Genomic DNA, 22,050 nt, shown 5'->3' with positions numbered 1-22,050 from the left:
ATGACTGTTCTTCAAAAAGATCCTGTTGAATCTCCCCTCATGATAAAAGCTAGTAATCGAGATTTTGTTTGTTTGTTTTTTCAAATATAAATATCATGAAGCCATATGAATAAAGCACATGCGTAAAGGACCAGGAAGCATCATAGCACATAAAGTAAAAGATGAATACAAATAGCCTTATATACTTAAATGAAAACCCAAGTCTAACAATGTGCAATCCCAATAGGCTACTAACTTACACATTTCCTCAAAGTCTTAGGCTATAAGGCACAAAACATGAATAATGTGATTATGAATAGACTAGGTCGACTGTACGTAGGTTTAACTCTATGTAAATCTGAAATTTGAGGGTAGGCAAAAAGCAGTATCCCATAGCCTACATGTGATTATAGCCCAAATGGACAAAAATTTAAGAAAAACAACAGGGGGGTGGGGCGTTGAGGGGGTAACAATAGCAATAAAAGGTTAGCCTATATGTTATTGAATTTTCTATGGGGTCTGTCTGCCCATTTGCCCACACAAATAGAAGTTTAATTGATCCGCGTTGTTTTTGGCTTCTCGGCTCTCACTCCGTCCCACGGCAGGCGAGATGAGGCTGACTAGAAAGCGTCTCCTCCGCTGCTGATACAAGCAAATGTCAATTGTAATTTCCACTGTCAACAACTGCCTACAACCAGAGACCTAACATGAATTTGGCATTTTTTGCTTTAACAGCCGCGCTTGTGGTCGCGAACAGCGGCTGCTGTTCTTCCAGCAGCGTCCCCTTATTCATCCCGCCGTTCACTGACTGCGCGCAGAGCCGTGGGAGAGACGGTTTCTACCGGGGAGCTATAGACGTCACCGAGTCCGGCACCCGGTGCATGAACTGGACCGAAGTGGCCGGCTTCAAGGAGCGTTACCCGGATAAAGGAATTGGAGAGCACAATCATTGTCGTAACCCGGACGGCAGGATCCGACCCTGGTGCTTTTTCAAAAACCACAAAGGCAGAGTGGACTGGGGGTACTGCGACTGTAAACAAGGTAAACACAGGCCACTTTTTTTTAGGGATCTATCCTTTTAAATATGTGGACATTTAACGCGAACCTCATGGACCAGACGCATATATGACCTACAAGCCTGCAAAGAGTAGAACGGAATGATCATTTTAAAGTCAATGCAGGCTTATCTAGATAAATATCTTATCAAGTCCCTTATAGTCTACATTCATTTTTGTTTCAGTGGCACGTGTTTATACTGAATGGGGTATTTAGCAAAACAGTCCAGATGATCACCAGTGTGTAAATTGAAAAGCCTGAGTAAAATCTCTTCTCACCTTGAAATGATTTGGCAGGAGTAACATCACATTATCCACACCTGTCAAGTGGCTTGAAATACTGAGTGTTGCTAAAATGAAAATTGAAAACAAAGTACCACATCTCTGGATTAATAGAGAGGGAGATAATGGTGAAATGAATAGATTATGTGATTTCCATCTGGTACAAGACAGGCACCCTGTGGTGTTTTTAGTCTTCGTGTGTAGGCACAGCATGGATAAATCATCTTGCGGTAATTGATACACTGAACATCATTGGGTGATTAAACGTATTTGGGTGATCACTCATCTTTGGGGGAGTTCTGGGGTGTGTTCTGCTGTCTTAATAACCTTTTGCAAAAGCAAGACAGCCGCACACTGGATGTCATCTCTGATTTAATTTCAGATATGCTGAGAGACTGACACCCACCTGTGCACACAGGTTAATTCCTTTGTATCTTTTACTAACATATGAAATAAGAAGTGCAACAAAAAAACACAAAAAAAGAGACTATTCCACCAATTAACAATGTGTGTGCGATCAAACAGTGACCATGAAAATCTGCTACCTGGGTTTAGGGTTATATGTGAAATCTCAGTTCAAAGTCCCGATTAGGATGTGGCTCAAACTATTTAAATTGATTATCATATTATCAACTCAATCGCACTGTGGTGGTGAGGTATGGTGCCAAAAAGGAGAAAATCTTTGTAGGTACACAGAAAAATATGTTCCATTCTGCAACAATGTAAGTGGCATTCAGAAAGACATAGTCAAATAGTCCAACAGATGTTTGAAGGTGTGTCTTATACTAGTTTTAAAAGCATCATTGCTTTATCATGTTTTCCTTTTAATAGACCAGTTGTGATTTGGCAACACATAGCTGAGACATCATGTCAGTGCATGCCATGAAATGAGAACATAAGCAGTTTTATATGACAGATTTATATCATAGACAGATATATAAGACGTTTGTGTTCAGCTGCCTTCCTCTTTTTTTCCCTTTTTACCGCCTAGATTGAGCTTTTTTTCTTTCTTATCTCTCAGCTTTGCGCTCAGATCTGCCCCTTTCCTTTTTTATCTTTTTTGTGTGTAATCTTTTAACACCCTGGTTTTGTGTATGGTGTGTACATTTACTGTTCTCCAACCCACTCTCCATATCAGGTTCAGTGCGTCTGCAAGGAGGCCGCTCCAAGCTTGATGGCAGGGTGGATGTCTACCTGGGAGGGGAGTGGGGTTCTGTGTGTAGTGATGACTGGGGGGATGAAGACGCTGCAGTGGTTTGCAGACAGCTGGGAAAGGGGTGAGTGAGCACACATGCACACACACATGTGCTCATATATGTCTGCCTCCCCCTATCACATACATTCTCAGGACACAGGTGCAAGTACAATCACCATATGCCATGAAAATTCACAATGAAATGCAGTGTTCAGCGGTCTGTCAGAGAGTAAAAATATGGTGGAAAATTGGTGAGAATGTTACAGAATTTCACAACACTTCAGACACACGATTGCACTCTCTTCATCTCTCTTCACAGCCTTTGTACTTTTCTTGTGTGACCCTTGCATTCCAACCCCCCATTCCCCGGAGGTATTTAAATACCTTTAGTACTCAGCTATTTACCTTGTTACTAGCACTGCCCCCCCCCCTCTCTCACTCTCTCTCACACTCTCTCACACACACACACACACACACAACTGTGTGTTGTGTTCATGAGATGCTGTCATGCTAGAAGAACCACTGATTAACCAAGTCTTGATGGAGTCTGCAGACAGATAATACATATTGACAGTGTTCATAAGCTGGGGTCTGATTTCCCTGGAGAACAGAGACGTTCTGTGCATTTTCACATGTTGACACGAACACCAGCGCTGGAACGCATGCTGACATGAACGCATGCCTGTGTGTGCACATTCACACAGGAGTCAATGAAAATCCACAGCGGAAAGGAAAGAGGGCAAATGTCAGCCATATGTCAGCTGGCTTCGGTAGTGATGAGTGTCACGTGGCCAGTTATTGAAAGCTGTTCCGTGTAAAACTGCTGACCGCATTGGCCCTGGAATGGCAGATCATGAACATTCAGATGGCTCAAGGTTACCATTAACAGGCTAGAATGGCTGCTTTACTTCTTGCTCTGAGACAGGCTATAGGATTTCCTCCAATCTCCAATTATATGAATATACATAGAGTTGGCAGGCATTTCTCTTTTGAAGACATATCAGACTCTTAATCAGCATCTCTTATCAGATTAACCTGGGTTTCCTGCTTGATATCAGTTACAGGAATAAAAAATAAGGGTGAAAGTAACACATTTGATTACTGATTCTCCCCCAGGGTCTCAGGTCGTGCACGTGCAGTTCCTCTGATTCGTCCAGGCATAGTCAAACTCCACTGGAGGTCGGTCCACTGCCAGGGAGATGAGCCAGACCTGCTTCAGTGTCCCAAAACTCTGTGGAATGGAAAGGAGTGCTCTCTGGCTGCAGCTGTTACCTGCACCCAGCAGAAAGGTAGGCCCTGCTCTTGAAGAATGACAGATATGTGGTGGATGGATAGAGGTTTGCGTTAATGTGAATATAACATTAAAAGTACAAAAAAACTTTTTTTTTGGTGTTAAAACAGTATATTGAAGATCAATTGTTTACAAATACTTTTTTAGTAGACTAGGGGCCTGATTTAATAAGTTACCAAATAAAGGTTACTAAATTGCGTAGACAGTGCAATAGATTGCACGTTTCGTTTGCGTGTGTTTTGTGTGTGATCTAATAAGAATAACTGCGTAAATGAAAACAGGTGCAACAGGGTGGAGACAGCAGTATTTAAATGAGGGTTTACTGTGTCTTAATGGAGAGTTTGGACGAGCAGAAAGCTGCAAGCACAAAATGAAATGTGATCAGGTTCTAGTGGAAGAGGTTAACAAATATATTGAGTTATAACAAAAACAAATATTACCAGACAAACCGACATATGGGAGAGTATTTGTGACAAAGTCAATGCTGTTAGTAAAACCAAAAATATTCCACTCCAAAATATTAACAAGGGTTGAAAAAATCCATCCTGTGCGTATTCTGTCATTGTGCCTCCGTCTCCTCCTCACCATAGTAACAGCAGTCATCTGTGCGCATTGAGCAGCTGGTTAATACCTGTCCTTCAAAGGTATTATTTATAGACGCAGTTAGCGTCACCAAAATTACCTTCAGGCTTGGTAAATCACAATGCCGGTGCTAAATAACAAATTTGCATTTTCTCCTCCCTGTATTTTGAATGCTAGGGTTAAAACGCCCCATATTGCATATTCACTATAGCAAACATACTAAATGGACAGAATGTATTAACTTACACATTTGAAAGACGCAAGCCTCAGTGTGCTGCGTTAGTAGATCATGTTGCACATTTTTTTGCAGGTGATGTCAAGTTTGCGCACGTTTTTACACACGCAAACCTTTAGTAAATCAGGTCCTAAGTGTTAATGTATTTGTGTGTGTGTGTGTGTGCGTATTTCAGCAGCAGCGATGCTCCCTATACGGCTGGTGGGAGGTCAAATGAGGTCGGAGGGCACAGTTGAGGTCTTCCATGCAGGGCAGTGGGGTTCTGTATGTGACGACCAATGGGACGACAGTGATGCAGAGGTGGTGTGTAGACAGCTGGGGTTGAGGTGAAGGGGCACCCACACACGCACACATATTATATTCACATTAATTCAAACCAATCATTAGCATAGAGGAAATACATTGTGAGCTGGAGAGAAAGTGAGGAAAAAAGGGTGATAAATAGATAGAGAAGAGGGCTGAGATGAGTTAATGTGGGTGTCCAGCCATCTTTCTCTCCCTCTTTCTCCAAAAGTATGAGAAGTATTCTTTCCATTTGGACACACACAGAGAGGAGCGAGCAGTAAAGAACATCTGGAGGTCAGATAGTGAATCAGGCTCATTGTTTCTGCATGAATTCTAGTACCACAGAGATATGCATATTTAGCAACACTAAACTCTGCAAATGTTCATGTTAATTTTTTGTGTGTGCCATTCTCTGTGGTGTTGGTGTTGCAATATTTATGTATGCACAGTTGTGTGTGGCAAGCAGTTTCTTACTAGAAATTTGAAACACAGATCACAGATCACTCCATTCATTTTCCAAGTTAAACAAATGCAGCATCCTGCACTCTTCATTTTGTAAGTCAGGGCAAGTCAGTACATCTGCTTTTAATAGTCTGTTTTAATGCAAACCAAATCTTCTATTTCTTTGTACCTTTTCTTTTCTTTGTAGTGGTGTGGCAAGGGCATGGGGCCAGGCGCATTTTGGCAAGGGTTCAGGTCGTGTGTGGCTGGATGAGGTGCGGTGCACAGGCAATGAGCTCACTCTGGAGCAGTGTCCAAAAAGCGCCTGGGGGGAACACAATTGTCTGCACTCTGAGGATGCAGGAGTGTCCTGCAATTCTTTGACAGGTTGGCCAACACCTGCATCAACATTGGCCATAATACAAAGGCATGCATGTGAAAAGCACTCATTGTTTACAAATACAGATATGGGAAGCTCCTTCAGGAATTCCCACCTTATCGTGGTGCAAGGGTTTGCCTGTCACTATGACCCTGGAACATTTTTTGCTGGGGACAATAGCCCTTTCAACCCAACACAGGTGTAATTGATAACATTAATAAGATTTGTATTCCATTTACATTTTTCTAATACTAGGACCCTGGTATTGTGCCGGATGTAGCGTCAAAATTGAATAGGACAATCATTAATGATTAACAACTGTGCTTTTCCTGCTATGACAAGACAAAATGTCTGCTATGAAGAAGGCTAATTGTTTTCAGGAGAGAAAAAACTTTTTGAAGACACCTAAAACAGTGCCTTGCTTAAAAAACCTCCCACCTGGAGCCAGTCAGGCATCAGAGGGAAGCTTTTAGGACAGTGCATGGAGAAAAGGCCTACATACATAGGACTTGATCATTGCTTACCCACAGCAAATAATGTTGTTTCTGTGTGGTCTCCACACACGAGGAAAGGAGTTAAGGCTAATTTATGGCAGGTCACTGGACACTTTTAATAAGTGTTGCTCAACAGAAATTAAAGATTTCTAGAAACATTTTAATTTATAATTCAGCAACAGGTTTCAGTTGTCTCAATGATCAATTTTAACAAGCAGCATTTTTGTTGTTACATTTGTGAAAAGATCTATTTTTGATTTTTTTTTTTTTTAGAAGCTAGTCTAATACGGAATTGACAGATATAAAATAGGGTATGTTTTCAAATGTATCCTCATTGGCAAGGACATTACCTAACTCTCTGTCTTTGTTTTTCTCTCTAGATGGTACTGTCAGGTTGGTAGGGGGTGCAGGCAGTTATGAGGGACGTGTAGAAGTCTTCTACCATGGTCAGTGGGGGACAGTGTGTGATGACGGTTGGAAAGACTCTAACACACAAGTTGTGTGCCGCCAACTTGGTTACAGGTAATGTGAAGTATTTTCTCCAGAGAGGCATATATGCATGTATTCTCATTACTTATTGATAAGTAAAACTTGTGTGTTTCTGTGTTAATACATATGTATACATGTCTACCTCGCAGATTCGGTGAGACTGTTGTTTCTGAAGGATTAGACATCACCCCAGTCCCACGCTTTGGAGTGGGGTCAGGTCCCATTCTTTTGGATGATGTGAGCTGCACAGGGAAAGAGCCTGGCCTATTGCTGTGCAACAAGAGGGAGTGGCTCCTTCATGACTGTACCCACAATGAAGATGTTATCATCACATGCAGCCCAGAGCACAGTGGAGACAGTCTTCCAAGTAGTAAGACATATTATTGCTGTAAGATGTACTTACTGAAAAATGTTACAGATAGCATGTAAACCACCAGTGAGTATGGGAGGCTCTCTGTAACCTTTAAAATATTGATTATTTATGTGGTTAGATATTGATGTCATTTATGTTTGGTGTAGGGGTTTACACTTTGAAAGACTAAGAGGAGTTACCATAGTGCTACTAGAAACTGTGGGCTACCCCTCAAAAAGTGCTGTCATGTGGGGGTGTTCAATATTAGAGATGGTAGTTTTGCAAACTTTTCTGGCACATGTTTTAGGAAAATTGTTTGTGGAGCATATATTTGTCTTCCTAAATGGTAAATGTCTTCCTCAAAAATTCCACTCTGTTTTCAGAGTCGGTCGTCGCACCAACTCTGCTCTTGCAGCCTTGCATCTTTTAGCACTCTTCTCATTTTACTTACTTTAGTCTATGTTAGGCTTTTAATAATGCTGATCATATGATCGTAAATACTGAATGGGCCTCTTTGGTATATCTTTAGATTGCTTTCCCTCTTTCACTGAGTGTTGCCATAGATGACTATAAATAATCCAGCCTCTTTAAATTATGGGGTGTCTCAGTCCTCAACCTGTTGCAGTACCAATTTCCAGGTATGAGCAGAATTCACCTGTTAATCTTTTGATATGAGCAACCTCAGGCATTTAACCAATCTGCAGTCTGTCTCAATGAAGTGAAAATGTCTAACAAGTTCCTTTCAGTATATCAAAATACTGTGATACTGTCCAATTTCACCTTTCATTTTACATTCACTCTTCGTGTCATTTGATCAAAGATTTGATCACATTATTGATATATTCACCAGCTTTGTGAAAATTCTCTATATTACAGTTAAAGACAATGTATGATTGGTACAATTACTTGAGAATCCCGCTGCCGAACTTCAACATCCAGCAGGAGAGTGCATAAAAGATCCACTTTAGCACCTCTTCAGTGGTTACACATGTGTTTCAGAGTTGAATGTGGTTTTTAATCACTTTTATGGCTCATGTGGGTTTAGCCACAGACTGCCGAACTTTTAACTTAATAAGCCAAGTTCCGCCTGAGATCCTTCAGTAAAGGTTTTTTAGTGGTTCTTAGGTTCAGACTAAAAATTATCAGGGTTTTCCATCTGTGCCCGTCAACTCTGAAATTACTTAATGAATGAAATCAGGAAATCTAACTCTTTATCTTATACAAAATATCTTTTAACAACATTTAATTTTAGACTTTCTTAAACTGAAGCTGATCTAAAATCTGCTTCTCTGATGTCTGTCGAACGCAACCAGTCAAGTCAGTTAAATCTCATCTTACTGTAGAAGAGGAAAGTCAACATTATCCAGGACACAGATAGAGGATGATGTCAGTCATGCCAACTTCCATAATCACAGCTGTCAGTTAGCTTGCCCTGCCTTAACAGCTGGGTTACCTGTAAAGTCATCATGATTAAATGGACCTTCTGTTGGCCTTTACCTAAATGAAATCTACCTCACGCAACTCTTCCTAATACAAAACATTGAATACCAGGCACTAGTAGGCTGACATATTCCCACATCATCAAGTAACACACAATTGTACGGTTATTATAATTACTGAAAAAAATCTGTCAATTATGTTCTCGATTAATCAACTAGTTGTTTGGTCGATAAGATGTCAGATTATTATGAAAAATATCCATCACTGTTTCGCAAAGCTGAAGGGACACCATCAAATATCTTTTTTCTGTCACCACTAAAAGTCTATAATCCAAAGATATTCAGTTTACTGTCATAAAAGACTAAAGAAATTACACAATACTCATATTATACAAGCTGGAATTAGAGAATATATTTTTAAAAAAAGATTCAAAACGATGAATCAATTATCAAAATAATTGGTGATTAATTTAATAGTCGGCAACTAATTAATTAATAGATTAATCCTTGCAGTTCTACAGGATTGGTGTTACTGCAAAACTGAACCTCATAGCTCTTTACAATAAGAGACAGGTAAGGGTTCAGTGGTGTAACTACTTGCTGAAAGAGGGGGAAAGGGTTGAATGGTAGAACCATTAATCAAGTCTATGTCTATGGCCTCCGGACACCAATAAAGTTGTGTAAGGACAGAGTAGATGGAGCTCGGTAGTGGCTCAGATTTCACTTCATACTGTATATATCTGTTTGGTTCTCTGCCATCTGTCTTAATGTTGACTGTAACAGATATGACTCTGATAGGTCTGGTGAATGTCACATCATGGTTTTTATGCCCTTAGTGATGATAAATTGGAAGAGTATGACTGTTTTGAGTGGAGAGCACATACTACAGACTGAAATAGCTGTTTCATTTGCTGGGTTTAGATAGCTTAAGTAGCTTTGGCAAGAGCCTGAGGGACACGCTCACCCCACAAACACTCACTGAAGAATTATGTCATTACTACATAGCATTTGTGTGTGTGTTTGTTTGTGTGTATTTGTTTGAGTGTTTATCTGTGTGTGTTAAGCCCTCCTTCCCCCTCAACATGCCACAGGCAGATTGGTTTATGTTGCTTTTGGAAAAGGAGACAATGCCGATAAGCCAGGCAGTGTTTGAACTCTCCCTCTCTCTCTCTCTCTCTCTCTCTCTCTCTCTCTCTCTCTCTCTCTCTCTCCCTCTCTGTCTCTGTCTGTCTGTTTGTCTGTCTGTCTCTCCTTCACTCTCTGTAGTGAGAGACCGTCACATTGGTGTCGTGTTAGAGCAGTTATGTGTGTTGAGAGAGGGGAAAACCGTGTTTGTGTTTCTAAGCAAGAGGACAAAGATGAGCATTTCCCCAATAGCCAACATCAACTTAGAAGTAAACATTCCCACAATTAACCCTCTCTAACCCCTCCTACTTTAATCTCTCCCTCCTAGAATTCTTACTTCCCACACACACAATGTTTGAATGTAGCTAGTCATTCAACTCAGTACACACATAGAGAATGATTTCACACTTAACTGACTCAAGTTGAAATTGTTTTAGGATGAAATGTATGAGCAACAAACAGCAACTAACAACACACAGTCAATGCACCAGATACTAAAACAATTTGAATTCTCATGAACTCTCTCCATTTGCAAAATTTAAGTTAAAGTTAAATACTAATTGATGTGACACTTGGGAAGAATGTAAACTGATATTGAAACTACCCACACATGGAAAAGACATGAGTATTCAACTGACTGAGATTAGTGTCTGGCATCTAGGTGCAGACAAATGATGATGGATTGTTCAAATCTAAAGCTCAGACTGATTTGATTAACAGTGTGAGTGAATAGCATTTGAGAGAGAGAGAGAGAGAACAATAGAGAGAGCGTGTGAAAAACACATGAAAATAAATTAGCTGTTCATCGTGAAAAGAGTTTCCGGACACATACATACACCCCCACACACACACATTAAGTGGTTGAGCTGGTTATCTGCATGAAAACAGACAGGTTTTCCAGCTATTTCCTTTGTAGGGAACATGAGTGCACACGCCCAATTAACTAGACACGTTAGCCTGGGGGTTTGTTAGTGCATGTATGCATACTGTCTTTGGGTGTTTCTAGACTCAAGGATCTTTGGTAACTGTAGAGAGCAGAAATAAATCTTTGCTAGCAGGTTGAGTCTGTGTCAGTCTAAAGTATGTATTTGTGTGTGTGTGTGTGTGTGTGTGTGTGTGTGTGTGTGTGTGTGTGTGTGTGTGTGTGTGTGTGTGTGTGTGTGTGTGTGTGTTCTCCAGGTGTGCCAGTGAGGCTTGTGGGAGGCGAGAGCCCCAGGGAAGGCAGGGTGGAGCTCTATCTGTCTGGTCAATGGGGGACAGTGTGTGATGATGGATGGACTGATCGTGATGCTGAGGTCGTATGTCGACAGTTGCGATACAGGTATGTATGTGTGTGTGTCTGTGTGTTGGAGTAGTCTCTTTATTACTCTTGTGTTTTTGGATAATATGATAAAACAACAGCAAAAAATAAAACATAAAAACAACAAATAAATGGAAGACTTGCATTGAGTACAAGTGAGATTAAAGTTTGGATTGCCTCCCATCAAGTTGACATGTTTTAGTGCCTTGTTTTTTTCCAAACCCCAAATGTATTCAGTCTACTATTATAGAAGGATACACAAAATTAGCAAATATCCCTATTTGAGAAAATGGTACCAGTGACTGCCTGATCATTTCAGTTCTAGTGCATTTCGATGACAGTCTGACCAAGATGCATGAACGGGCTAATTATAAATAAGTCACAAGTTATTACTGTATGTGTAATAAGGTGAGCATGCACGAGGACACTTGCAAATGTTTTTTCTTATCCTTTATACAATATCCCATATTCTCAGATGTATCCTCTTATTTCTGTCCTTTACAACATGTTTTTCATTTCCAGGCTTGGTCAGGATATTTCAGTAGAGGGAAAATGTTGAGGGAAAGCTCAGTGGTGAGCTGTGGCATTGAAATGTGATCACTCTATATACATTATACTCACTTAAGTAAATCCAGACGGCCTGCTCTGTTTGCAAAATCAATCACCACCACTCAGACTTGGCATCTGTCTTACCCCCTCTTTCTGTTCCTGTCTTTTATCACTTCATCTTGTGAACCTTTCTCTGTTTCTGTGTTACACCTCATCACGCACATCTTGAATTTCTATAGAAGCTATCTGCACTTTTATTCAAATGGCAATGCATTCTGCAAAATGGAAATTCAATGTGCAATTTAGTCATGCAGTTTGAAAAAAATGTGCAATATGTAATTCAATATGCAAAATTGCAATGCTATCCGCAATACAGTTTTATATTTATCTATATTGAAATTAATTAAATTCCATATTGCCATGGTATTCTTGTACCTCAAATGACAATTCAAATGACAATTCATTTTGCAAAATGAATACCATGGTATTATGGAACTTAATTATTACATTTTCATTCATAATTTTCATTGAGATTATTCAAACTGTACTGAGGATAGCATTGCCACTTTGCCTATTGAATTACATATTGCACAATATTTTTCCAAACTGCATGATTAAATTGCACATTGAATTTGCCATTTTGCAGAATGCATTGCCAATGCCAAACTACATTATGCTTTCAACCATTTAAAATGACTGTATCCTGTGGATTAATATTCTGAACCCTTCCACTCAACTTTTTGAACACTTTGTATAAGGCTCTGATGTGCTGCCAACTACCTTATTAAGGGTTTTATCTGTGCCCTTTCTAAAAGCCAAAATAAACATTCTATTAAAAGGCAGGCTAATTGTGCAAATGACATGTTCACAATGACAGACAAGTTGAGGCAAAGCAAACTACCTCATTCCACCCTCTGTGTCCCATTATCTCTTCCCTCTGAGACACTGTCCCATTTTCCACAACAATGGCAATTGGATGCCATTGTTTTGGACACTGTACAGTGTTTTCATACAGAAAAAGAAAACTGTCTTCATTTTCTCTCTCATCACTCCTCAGCAACGCATACTTATTCCGTAGCCACCCAATTTTCTGTGACACATCTGTGTGTAGATTAAAGCAACATCTGGAGTGCATAAGTGTGAGAGAGAAGGGAAGCGTGTTGGAGGCATGTAAAAGCCATGTTAGTATCATCACTCTGTCTCAAGCAGGGTGTGGTGAAAGGTCATTACATACACAGCAGGTTCCCCAGGGTTAGAGGTTGCTCTGGTGGCAATAAAACAAAATATACCTTACACATTCACACACACAAATTCACACAAATTATATACAGTCAACACTCTTGACCCCAGAAGTGTTGCTTAGCGTAAAGATGTGCTATAGGTTGGAAGTTCATCCAACTGCAGAAAGTTCCTGTTGTCTGGAACTCATGTCCTATCCTGTTCACCTTGGCTGCATCTTTTTTTTTTTAAACATATTTTTATTGGTCCTTTTGAACATATAAAACAGCCACACAACAATACAAAAAGAAAAAAAATAAAGAAAATAACGAGCTGTTGCACAAAGTGAAAGTCCAGGGTCTATCCCATTGAGATGGGTTACAAACACAGAAATAGATGCAGGACCATGAGTGTTATTTACTTCATATTGAGGGGTTTCTCACAAAAGTATCCTTGGCTGCATCTTTTATTCCATCCTCCTTTGCAACATTTAACACTGATCCACAAAAAAAAGTCAGTCACAAAATCCAAATCCAAAATGTTAAAGATTATTCATGGTGAACCTTGTTGAAAAACTATACTTGAGAGAAAACACTTGACTTTACTTTCTTCCTTGAGTGATTAGTATCCAAAGAAGATTTTGACTGATTCTTTGACTGTTGTTGCATCACTGTGTGTTGCCACAGAGACACACCAAGCAGGTTTGATGTCAGTCTCTAGGCTTAGTTCCAAGTGACTTGGGGGTTCACCCTTTGTACACTAAGTACCGTTTAGGGAGCTATTGGAGACACGTACACAATACTTCAGGTCTCAATAAGAGACATGAGAGTCCTCTGTGGATCAGTGCGGATACAAGACCTGCCACCCACCAAACCCCAAGGACGCAACATGAGATTATCTCAGTCAGTTATCTATCAATCTCAATTAAAATCTCAGCTACAGCCTTCACAGTCACACCTACAAAACCACAATCTACAGCCGTATGGGTTTGCTGTTTGATAATTAATGTCAGAGGTGAGATGAGGATATTGTTGTTATCAGATTTTTGAAGCAGTTTGACCTGGTTTGCTTCATACCCAGAGAATGTGAAACCATAACGTCACACGTCATTACTGCTTATATGCTTGCATACACACATACAGACAGAAGGATACAACTGCATTCATCTTAAACTGCATGTTTGTGAAATGATTAAATGCAATTTGTAAAAGATCTTAGCATTCTAATCACTTTCTAATACTCAATTGTTAAAACAGTTACATTTTTTTAAGTGCAATGACCCCTTCAAAGTGTCATTGCAATATTAGACAAAACTGACTACTAAATGCTGACATTTCTGCAGGTTGTTTTTCTGCTATAGCGTGAAGTGCTTCTTTGACCAGTTGTAATAGTTTTACATGTTTTTGTAACTGAAAAAACAATAAAATGTCTGTGTGTGTCCTCTGTGTGTCTGCCCTCTCCAGTGGGATGGCAAAAGCCCGTGTGATGGCATACTTTGGAGAAGGGACAGGACCCATCCATGTGGACAACGTGAAGTGCAGCGGCGAGGAGCGCTCATTAGCTGACTGCATTAAGCAAGCACCTGGCACACACAACTGCCGCCACAGTGAGGACGCTGGGGTCATCTGTGACTATGGTGAATCGCAGCCCAGCTACAAAGAAGTCAAAGGTCAGTCAGTTGGTCAGGTCTTTTTTTTTTTCTTTGACATGTTGCTCTGAAAATAAACAGTGTTCAATTTAGCATTTATGGAACTATAGTGTTTAGCAAACACTTCCAACATGTCATACACACTGAAAAACTAATGAGAAACAAATGACAAAAAAAAGTCAAGAGGTAATATTTCTAGAAGAAAGCACAGAAGACCTCAGTGTGTGTGTGTGTGTGTGTGTGTGTGTGTGTGTGTGTGTGTGTGTGTGTGTGTGTGTGTGTGTGTGTGTGTGTGTGTGTGTGTGTGTGTGTGTGTGTGTGTGTGTGTGTGTGTGTGTCCGTGTCCGGATGTCCAGATGGTAAAATGGAGAGAGCTTGTTATTGCTTCACCCTGTCTGTCACACATCAGGACAGTCTCATATAATGCTATCTGTACCATCTCTTGCTGCAGAAAGTCAAACACACACATTATGAAAATGATCTCTCATTTATTTAATTTTCTTTATTACAGACCATGGTTCATATATAGTAGGAAAAGATGAATTTCGAGCATTACTATTTTTTTTTGTCTAAATGTTTAATAAGAGCAACACCCGAGCCAAAATGTATGGTTTAACAATTACCACCCTTCCTCCAACTCTGTCGTATATTCTATACATACACCCAATGGTTTCTCTTTTGTCTCTGTCAGATCCTGTCAACTCAATTTGTGGTCTGCGGCTCATACACACTCGCCAGCGTCGAATCATAGGAGGAGAAAACTCTCTGAGGTAAGCTGGACTGGACAGGAGGGATTAATAACAGAAAGCCTGCCAATGATCCATAGAATGAAGAATATTGGACATATTTTCAAGTCAACAGGTCTGAAATCACAGGCAAGTAGATTCCTGATTTTGTGTATATGCACACAAACATACACTAATGTGGGTAAGCGGAGGCCTGTACATATGCGCAAGAATGTGAGTGTTAAGTGTCTGTGACATTTAGAAAGAAACAAGCGTGCTTAGTCAAGATAAACAAATTCACTGGAATTAAACAAGGAAATCATGTGGTCTCTCTCTGTTTTGCTTTGCATGCCAATACTTGAATAAACAGAGAAAAGCACCTGTGTGTGTGTGTGTGTGTGTGTGTGTGTGTGTTTAGATGACATTCTGCATGTTTACACCTTACATAGCCACATGTAAACCCATTCTACCAGGTATGCTAATGTTTAGTATTTTCCAAAAAGATAGCTTAAGTAAAATTTGGATAGAAGCTGCAGTCTGTCTGAACACTAAACTAAGATGGTAAAAATGGTAAATATTAAACTTGTTAAACATCTGCATGATATCTTGATGACTAGCATATAGCTAAAGCCACAAGGTATCATGCCTCACTGAGCAGTTAGCATGTCTCTTAGTCTTGTTATGAATCAAGATGCAATAACCACACAGCGGGTACAGCTAATTTTATAGTTCAGTAAAGTGTAATTTATTGAATTTATTATCTTCAATTGTATGAATCTGACCTAGTTTGCTCTTGTTAAAATGTTGTAGTCTGGATTCTGTGACTGAGTTTGCATTTGAATTATTTCCTCACATCAATTGCTTGTGTGTTTATATGTGTGCGTATGTCTGCATGCATGGCTGTGTGTTTATGTCTGTAGGGGTGGATGGCCATGGCAGGCTGCGATTCGTTTGCGAGGATCTCGAGGAGACGGGAGGTTGGTGTGCGGAGCGACTCTAATTGACACCTGCTGGGTTCTCACCTCGGCACACTGCTTCAAGAGGTAAAACACACACACCCATCTGTCCACACACATGCATACATAAAGAAACACATCCACCTTGTCCATTGTGTATTTGGATTCCTTGCATATATTAGGGGTTTAGAAGTTCTTTATTCATGGAAACATGAGCATGCTTCTTCAGACAGACCTAAAGATGTTTAACACTAAGTCTATGTTTGAAGCTTGATTGATTCAACTATATCTGGCAAACAACTTCTTTACCCCCATAATATATTCAAGTCTGACAGGGGCCTGAAAACCTCAACAATGCGACCAGTAATCAGTTGTAGTTTGGCTGCGGTCGTGGTGCAGGTGGCAGAGAGTCAGTGGGTTATTTCATCTCAACTTCATCTGGTCTGGGGGCCTCCTCGTGGCGCCAACCAACTTGAAATCCATCATCTAATGCATACAGCAGAGAAGACAGCAGGAAGACTTGTGCAAAAAAGAAAGAGAGAGAGAATAGAGCAGAGAGAGACTTAGCAAATGTGTGGAGAGCTGAGAACATTGTGGTTTGTGAGGGCAATATAAAAGATGCCGATAAAAGCCTGCTTTTCATATTTATACAGTAGATTTGTCAGACTGTATTTGAAGGATAATATCTTTTGGTTGGGTTTCCAAATATTAGTTCCTAGGTTTGGGTTTGGTAGGAAAACCAGAACTCTTTACAGGCCCCGGCAGCTCTGCCACTATAAATCCTGATGTTTCCACATTAAAGAGAGGAAGAAGTAATTCACTAAATTGTTTCCAGTGCCATTTCACAAAGCATTTTCAGGTCACTGCCAGAAGTATACTCTAACATAAGAACCTCCACTCTGCGACGTGAACCTGACATCATTTTCTTTCAAAATGACACACACAGGAAATACACAGCCTAGTCTATCCTAAAAATCAAGACTGCCAGGGAAGCAGCAGTCAGGACTTCTAGGACTGATTAATGCAAACTGTGTGTTAGTTCACCACCAGTGTAATCACAGATTAAAGTGGATTTCACTCTTACTCTCTACTAACAATTATGAGTCATTTAAACACTGCACAGTAAGCATTGTGGTTGCCATAATAGTTCATTTATGTAACAGGTTGTTCTTGTGGGTACATGTCATAGCATGCTTGAATGAAAATAAACTTTAGGCATTATTTATATGTTAGCCTGTGCTTAATGACAAGTGCTTTTTGTTACTCAAAAGAGAAGTGCATACCTAAACATTAGAAATTACAGAACTCGTGTAAGGTACTTTAAGCTGATAAGAGGATCTTTGATACCATGGACACTGTACGCAGACAAAAAGGGTCACACAAAACAAAGCACCTCTCTAACCTGACTGTTCACAAATCAGTCTTCAGTTCTACAAGCCGTCCAGATTCAGCTATGACATCTTTGAAAAGCAATTTGCTGCACGTGTGCCAAAGCCTGCAGACCAAGACTTCCGACTTTGTAGTGTCACCTTTCATATATCGTAACCAAAATAGGATGATACACACATAGACACACACAACAAACAAACAAATACACCCATGGATCCGCACAATCAACTGAAAAAAATGCGTGGCATTCTCAGTATTCTCACCTCTGCCTGTTCTTTGCATACACAAGTACATGATTTTATGATAACATATCAGGTTACCTCTATCAAATGTAACAAACATGATCACATGACCTGATCCCTTAAATTCATAAAAAAAGAAAAATGAGGTCAGTGGTCACATGCAGTCAACATAATAAACCTATTTATACCTTGTAGCTTGTACAGCTCGTGTCATGGAAACAGTAATACTCTACAACTCAAGCATTATTTTAAATTGATAAATTATGTCTGATGTAAAGCTGTAATGATTAATCAATGAATCGATCAGTAAATTAATCACCAATTAGTAATTGAATTTAAACATCTTTGGATTATGGCATGTTGGTCGTAAGCCTTGTAAAACTTCTTCACTCTATTATCAATCTCCATAGCTTTGGACATACAGAGTGAGTCAGTGTCAACACGTGTGTGTGTGTGTGTTTGAATGGGTATGTACTCAGGTAACTGGCTAGTCAGCAGTGTCTCTGCTCTGCCAGGAACGTTGTGGCATGCCCAGGTCAGGATATCTCTCCGGAAACATTCTACGAGTTGTAACTGGACACACAGACTTGGCTCAATCAAAAGGCCTCCTTCTTTCACTCCTCTCCTCTTCCCTCCCTCTCCTTTGGCCCGTCTTTATCCCAGACTTACCCCCCTTCTCTCTTTTTCTCTTCTCCCACTCCAGTTCAAAAAGCCCAAACATTTCCCAGTAAGTGTAAAGCATGGAAAACACCTGACTATGCCAGCCTATAACTCAGATAAAACCATTAACACAGACACAATGACAGATTTATTATCATTCCTGCCAATACTCATTCCCTCTCCCATTTGTTTCCATTGGACAGGGAAGTGTGTGCAGTCGACTATAAGGTAGAATTTCTAGTGAATTGATCAAATGTATAAAAGCACAACAACAATGTTGTGTTGAAGAAGAAAACAGAGAAAAAGAGTAGCTGATTGGTTACTCGAGTAAAGCTTTTAGGATGGTTAAACTGAGCATATAAAATATTCATATGTCTCCAGGGGAAAACAAACAATATGAAATGCAAAATGGGGCTAAAAATCAATAAGAAACTAAACAATGGTAAGAAAAAAAAAAGATTGCTGAAAACAGAGAGATTAAAATGCCAAAAATGTTTTCCTATACATGCTTCAAAAAGAGATTTAAAAGGTTATTCCAACTGACCCAAAATGCCTGGTCACCTATTAAAATCTGGTAAGTTGCGAGTACAACCAAGAGACCCCTACGTCTTGTTAACTTAAATGGATTCTGAAGCTTGCAGGCAACCACTGCAATGGATTTTATGACTATGTGTGCTCTGTGTAACGTGCTTGTACGTTTCCAGCTCAAGATAAACTATTGCTGACATATCCTTTGCCAGAGCTAGTCATTTTATTGCTCATGATTTATGTAATAGCATTGGGATTGCTCATGCACACACACCCTCTTTCTCTAATGGGCTCTTTGGATCTACCCCGCTATTTCTCTATGCAGGTATGGAAACAGCACAAAGCAGTATAAAGTTAGAGTGGGCGACTACCACTCCCTTGTCCCCGAGGAATATGAAGAGGAGTATGGTGTCGATCAGATTGTCCTCCATCCAAGTTACCACTCCCATAGCAACGATTACGACCTGGCCTTGGTTCATCTGTCACCGGGGGCAGTGGACCAGATGCCAGGAGAGTGCGTGTCATTCAGCCGTCATGTCCTTCCCGCCTGTCTGCCCATGAGGAAAGAGCGAGTGGTCAAACAAGCCAGTAACTGTCACATTACTGGCTGGGGTGACACAGGTGAGGGGGTGTGTGTGTGTGTGTGTGTGTGTGTGTGTGTGTGTGTGTGTGTGTGTGTGTGTGTGTGTGTGTGTGTGTGTGTGTGTGTGTGTGTGTGTGTGTTTGTGTGTGTGTGTGTGTGTGTGTGTGTGTGTGTGTGTGTGTGTGTGGAGGAGCATAACTGAGGTGCCCTGAGGTGCATAACTTAGCATAATTTCACAAAACAAATTAGTAAATGCTAATTTTTTATTTGTTTGTATGGGAAAGGGTCACACCTTGACCCCTTTAAAATGTCATAAGTAACGAATAGTGCGTTACACAAAAAACTGCTTTAAAAGACAGATCGGGCATGATAATAGTCAGAGCTTATTTCCATATCTTCCATCATTTGAAATGTTGAAATAATGTTGAAATGTGATCTGAAAAAAACTGAAACCAGAGAACATCTGGTATTTTTGCTTGAAAAATGACAAATAATTAATCTCCTAATCTTTAACTAATCTTTCCAACTCTGATCACATCTCAGTAGGATGAATTATTTGGGTTACTGCCTGTGCATTTGAACAGCCAGTTAAACAGTCGTGTACTGTAACTACAAAACAGTGTTGTTACCATATGAAAGTAATTTTAAAGGTCAACTGCAAATCCAGATAAAGTTGAAATGAATCTCCCACAAGTAATTGTACTTGTTTAACTTCACCTTCTGATTCGTGAGTGTGCACACAGGCACACATCTGTTAGTGATCTTGAAATGACACACTGATGTCATTAATCAGAGCAACAAAGTCACATGTGGCTTCAGGAGGTACACGTTTATGCACAAAACTGTGCTCCTTACTGAGGGGTAAGTGTCTTCTGTCAGTTGAATTCAGCTTGTCTTAAATGTGCATGAATGTGCAAGTGTTTTCATTTGTAAACTGAAGTGTGATGGCAACACTGGCTATTTAGAGTGTGTGATGTTGGGAAACGGCTGACCTAAAGCGGGAAGTCTGCTTTGTACAGCTGTTTGTATTTGGCTATCTGCCACTCTGATATCACACACACACACACACATGCACGCAAGCACATTTTACACATACATACCACCCCAAGCTGCCATGGACAGTTAATAACACTGTGTGGTCACAGACAGAGTAAGGGGCTGAACAGTCACCCACCAATGTAGAGACTTGGGTTGAGTTTTCAACAGTGGTTCCCTCCAGCTTTCTCATTTGCAATGCAATGCAATGCTTTGCAACAAACCCAACTGGCCGTGTTCATGTGGGGGAAGCTGCTGAAGGATCAACTCCATGTCACTACTGTGTATTTGTTTGCTTGTTGAGGTGCTGGCAGAGGGAGGTAGACCACAGGGGGATAGTTTGAACCTCTACAATAATTATGGCCTCATGGTGAAGCTCCTTGCTAGTAGGTGAAAAGAGCGAACTGGTGACAGAATGTGCATGAGAGAAAACACATTGCTGTCTAGAGCATTCCCCAGGACAACAGCAAAGTTAACACTAACAAGGTCTTAATGCAGGAGTATTGGAATCAAAAAGGAGAGAGACAATCTTATACAATAAAAGATAACATCTTCTCATATATTCTTCAAAAAACCTTGAAATGTATTCATTTTCAAATTAAAGAGCCCCATATTAATAAAAATTTAAGAGCCTTTGATGATAATGTGAAAAAATGGATCAAGTGGAGATCTGCTGCTCATGTGCAAGGCAAAGAAAACTTTATAGGAAACATAATTTATTTATGCTGCCCAAGGGAAACTAAGTGTACTTCACATCCAAATATGTCAATATATACAGAGACAACAGTTGCAGTTTCCTCTCGTTTTACCTTTAAACTTCTGACCTTAACACTAATAAACTCACAAATGCTCACACGCACTCTCTCACTCTTTCTCAGGCCGTTCTTACTCTAAGACCCTACAGCAGGCCCCCCTCTCCCTTCTTCCTCGTCGTCACTGCCAGCAGCATTTCCATGGAGCTTTCACAAGCCGCATGCTCTGTGCCGGCAGCATTCAGCCCGAGAGGCGTGTGGACAGTTGCCGTGGTGACAGTGGAGGTCCGTTGGTGTGTGAGCGTCCAGGAGGGGGTTGGGTGGTTTACGGGGTCACATCCTGGGGTCATGCCTGTCGGACACAACAGTCCCCCGGTGTGTACACCAAAGTCTCTGCCTTCAGCTCCTGGATACAAAAGGTGATCGGACGTGATGACATAAAAGAGAAAAGGCGTTAAAAAGGTGAATGATGAACTAAAATAACTGACCTCTCAATCACAGAAAATGACTCTCAAGACTTACTTGATTGGTCAGGTGATACAACAATGTATTTCAGTCATGAATAATTGATACAGATTATTTGGTGATGTAATTTGTAACCTGACTTGCAAATGGAGACAACAAGGCAATGCTGGACCTTTTTCTCCTGGAGGTGTTATATATTTTCTGGAGAGAGGAAGTCTTGACTTCTCTCTCATGTAAGTCATTAGCACTTATTTTTTATGAGTTCATATTCTCTTGAGCTGCAAGATTTTGGGTGATGTTAAATCACAACTTAGAATATGGTCTACCTTTCATCTTTTTGTTGCTTGTGATCTTTCATACTACACTAAAATGTCTTT

The 22,050-nt window shown here is 40.3% G+C and overlaps 1 protein-coding gene across 1 annotated transcript; it reads left to right on the top strand.

Annotated features, from left to right (window-relative positions):
• The first annotated feature begins 686 nt into the window (after positions 1–686).
• prss12 (serine protease 12) lies at positions 687–21,666 on the top strand. The gene is made up of 13 exons (XM_062425910.1): positions 687–1,020; positions 2,455–2,593; positions 3,628–3,800; positions 4,795–4,945; positions 5,554–5,732; positions 6,599–6,740; positions 6,857–7,077; positions 10,803–10,944; positions 14,154–14,359; positions 15,030–15,108; positions 15,984–16,106; positions 19,164–19,459; positions 21,335–21,666. The coding sequence occupies exons 1-13, from the start codon at positions 687–689 to the stop codon at positions 21,664–21,666; spliced, it is 2,517 nt and encodes an 838-aa protein (XP_062281894.1).
• Positions 21,667–22,050: the final 384 nt, after the last annotated feature.

Source organism: Scomber scombrus, chromosome 2 (genome assembly GCF_963691925.1).
Source record: "Scomber scombrus chromosome 2, fScoSco1.1, whole genome shotgun sequence".
In the NCBI taxonomy this organism is placed as follows: Eukaryota; Metazoa; Chordata; class Actinopteri; order Scombriformes; family Scombridae; genus Scomber; species Scomber scombrus.
Note: the sequence above shows the minus strand (reverse complement) of the source record. Positions and strands in the feature narration are given on the sequence as shown.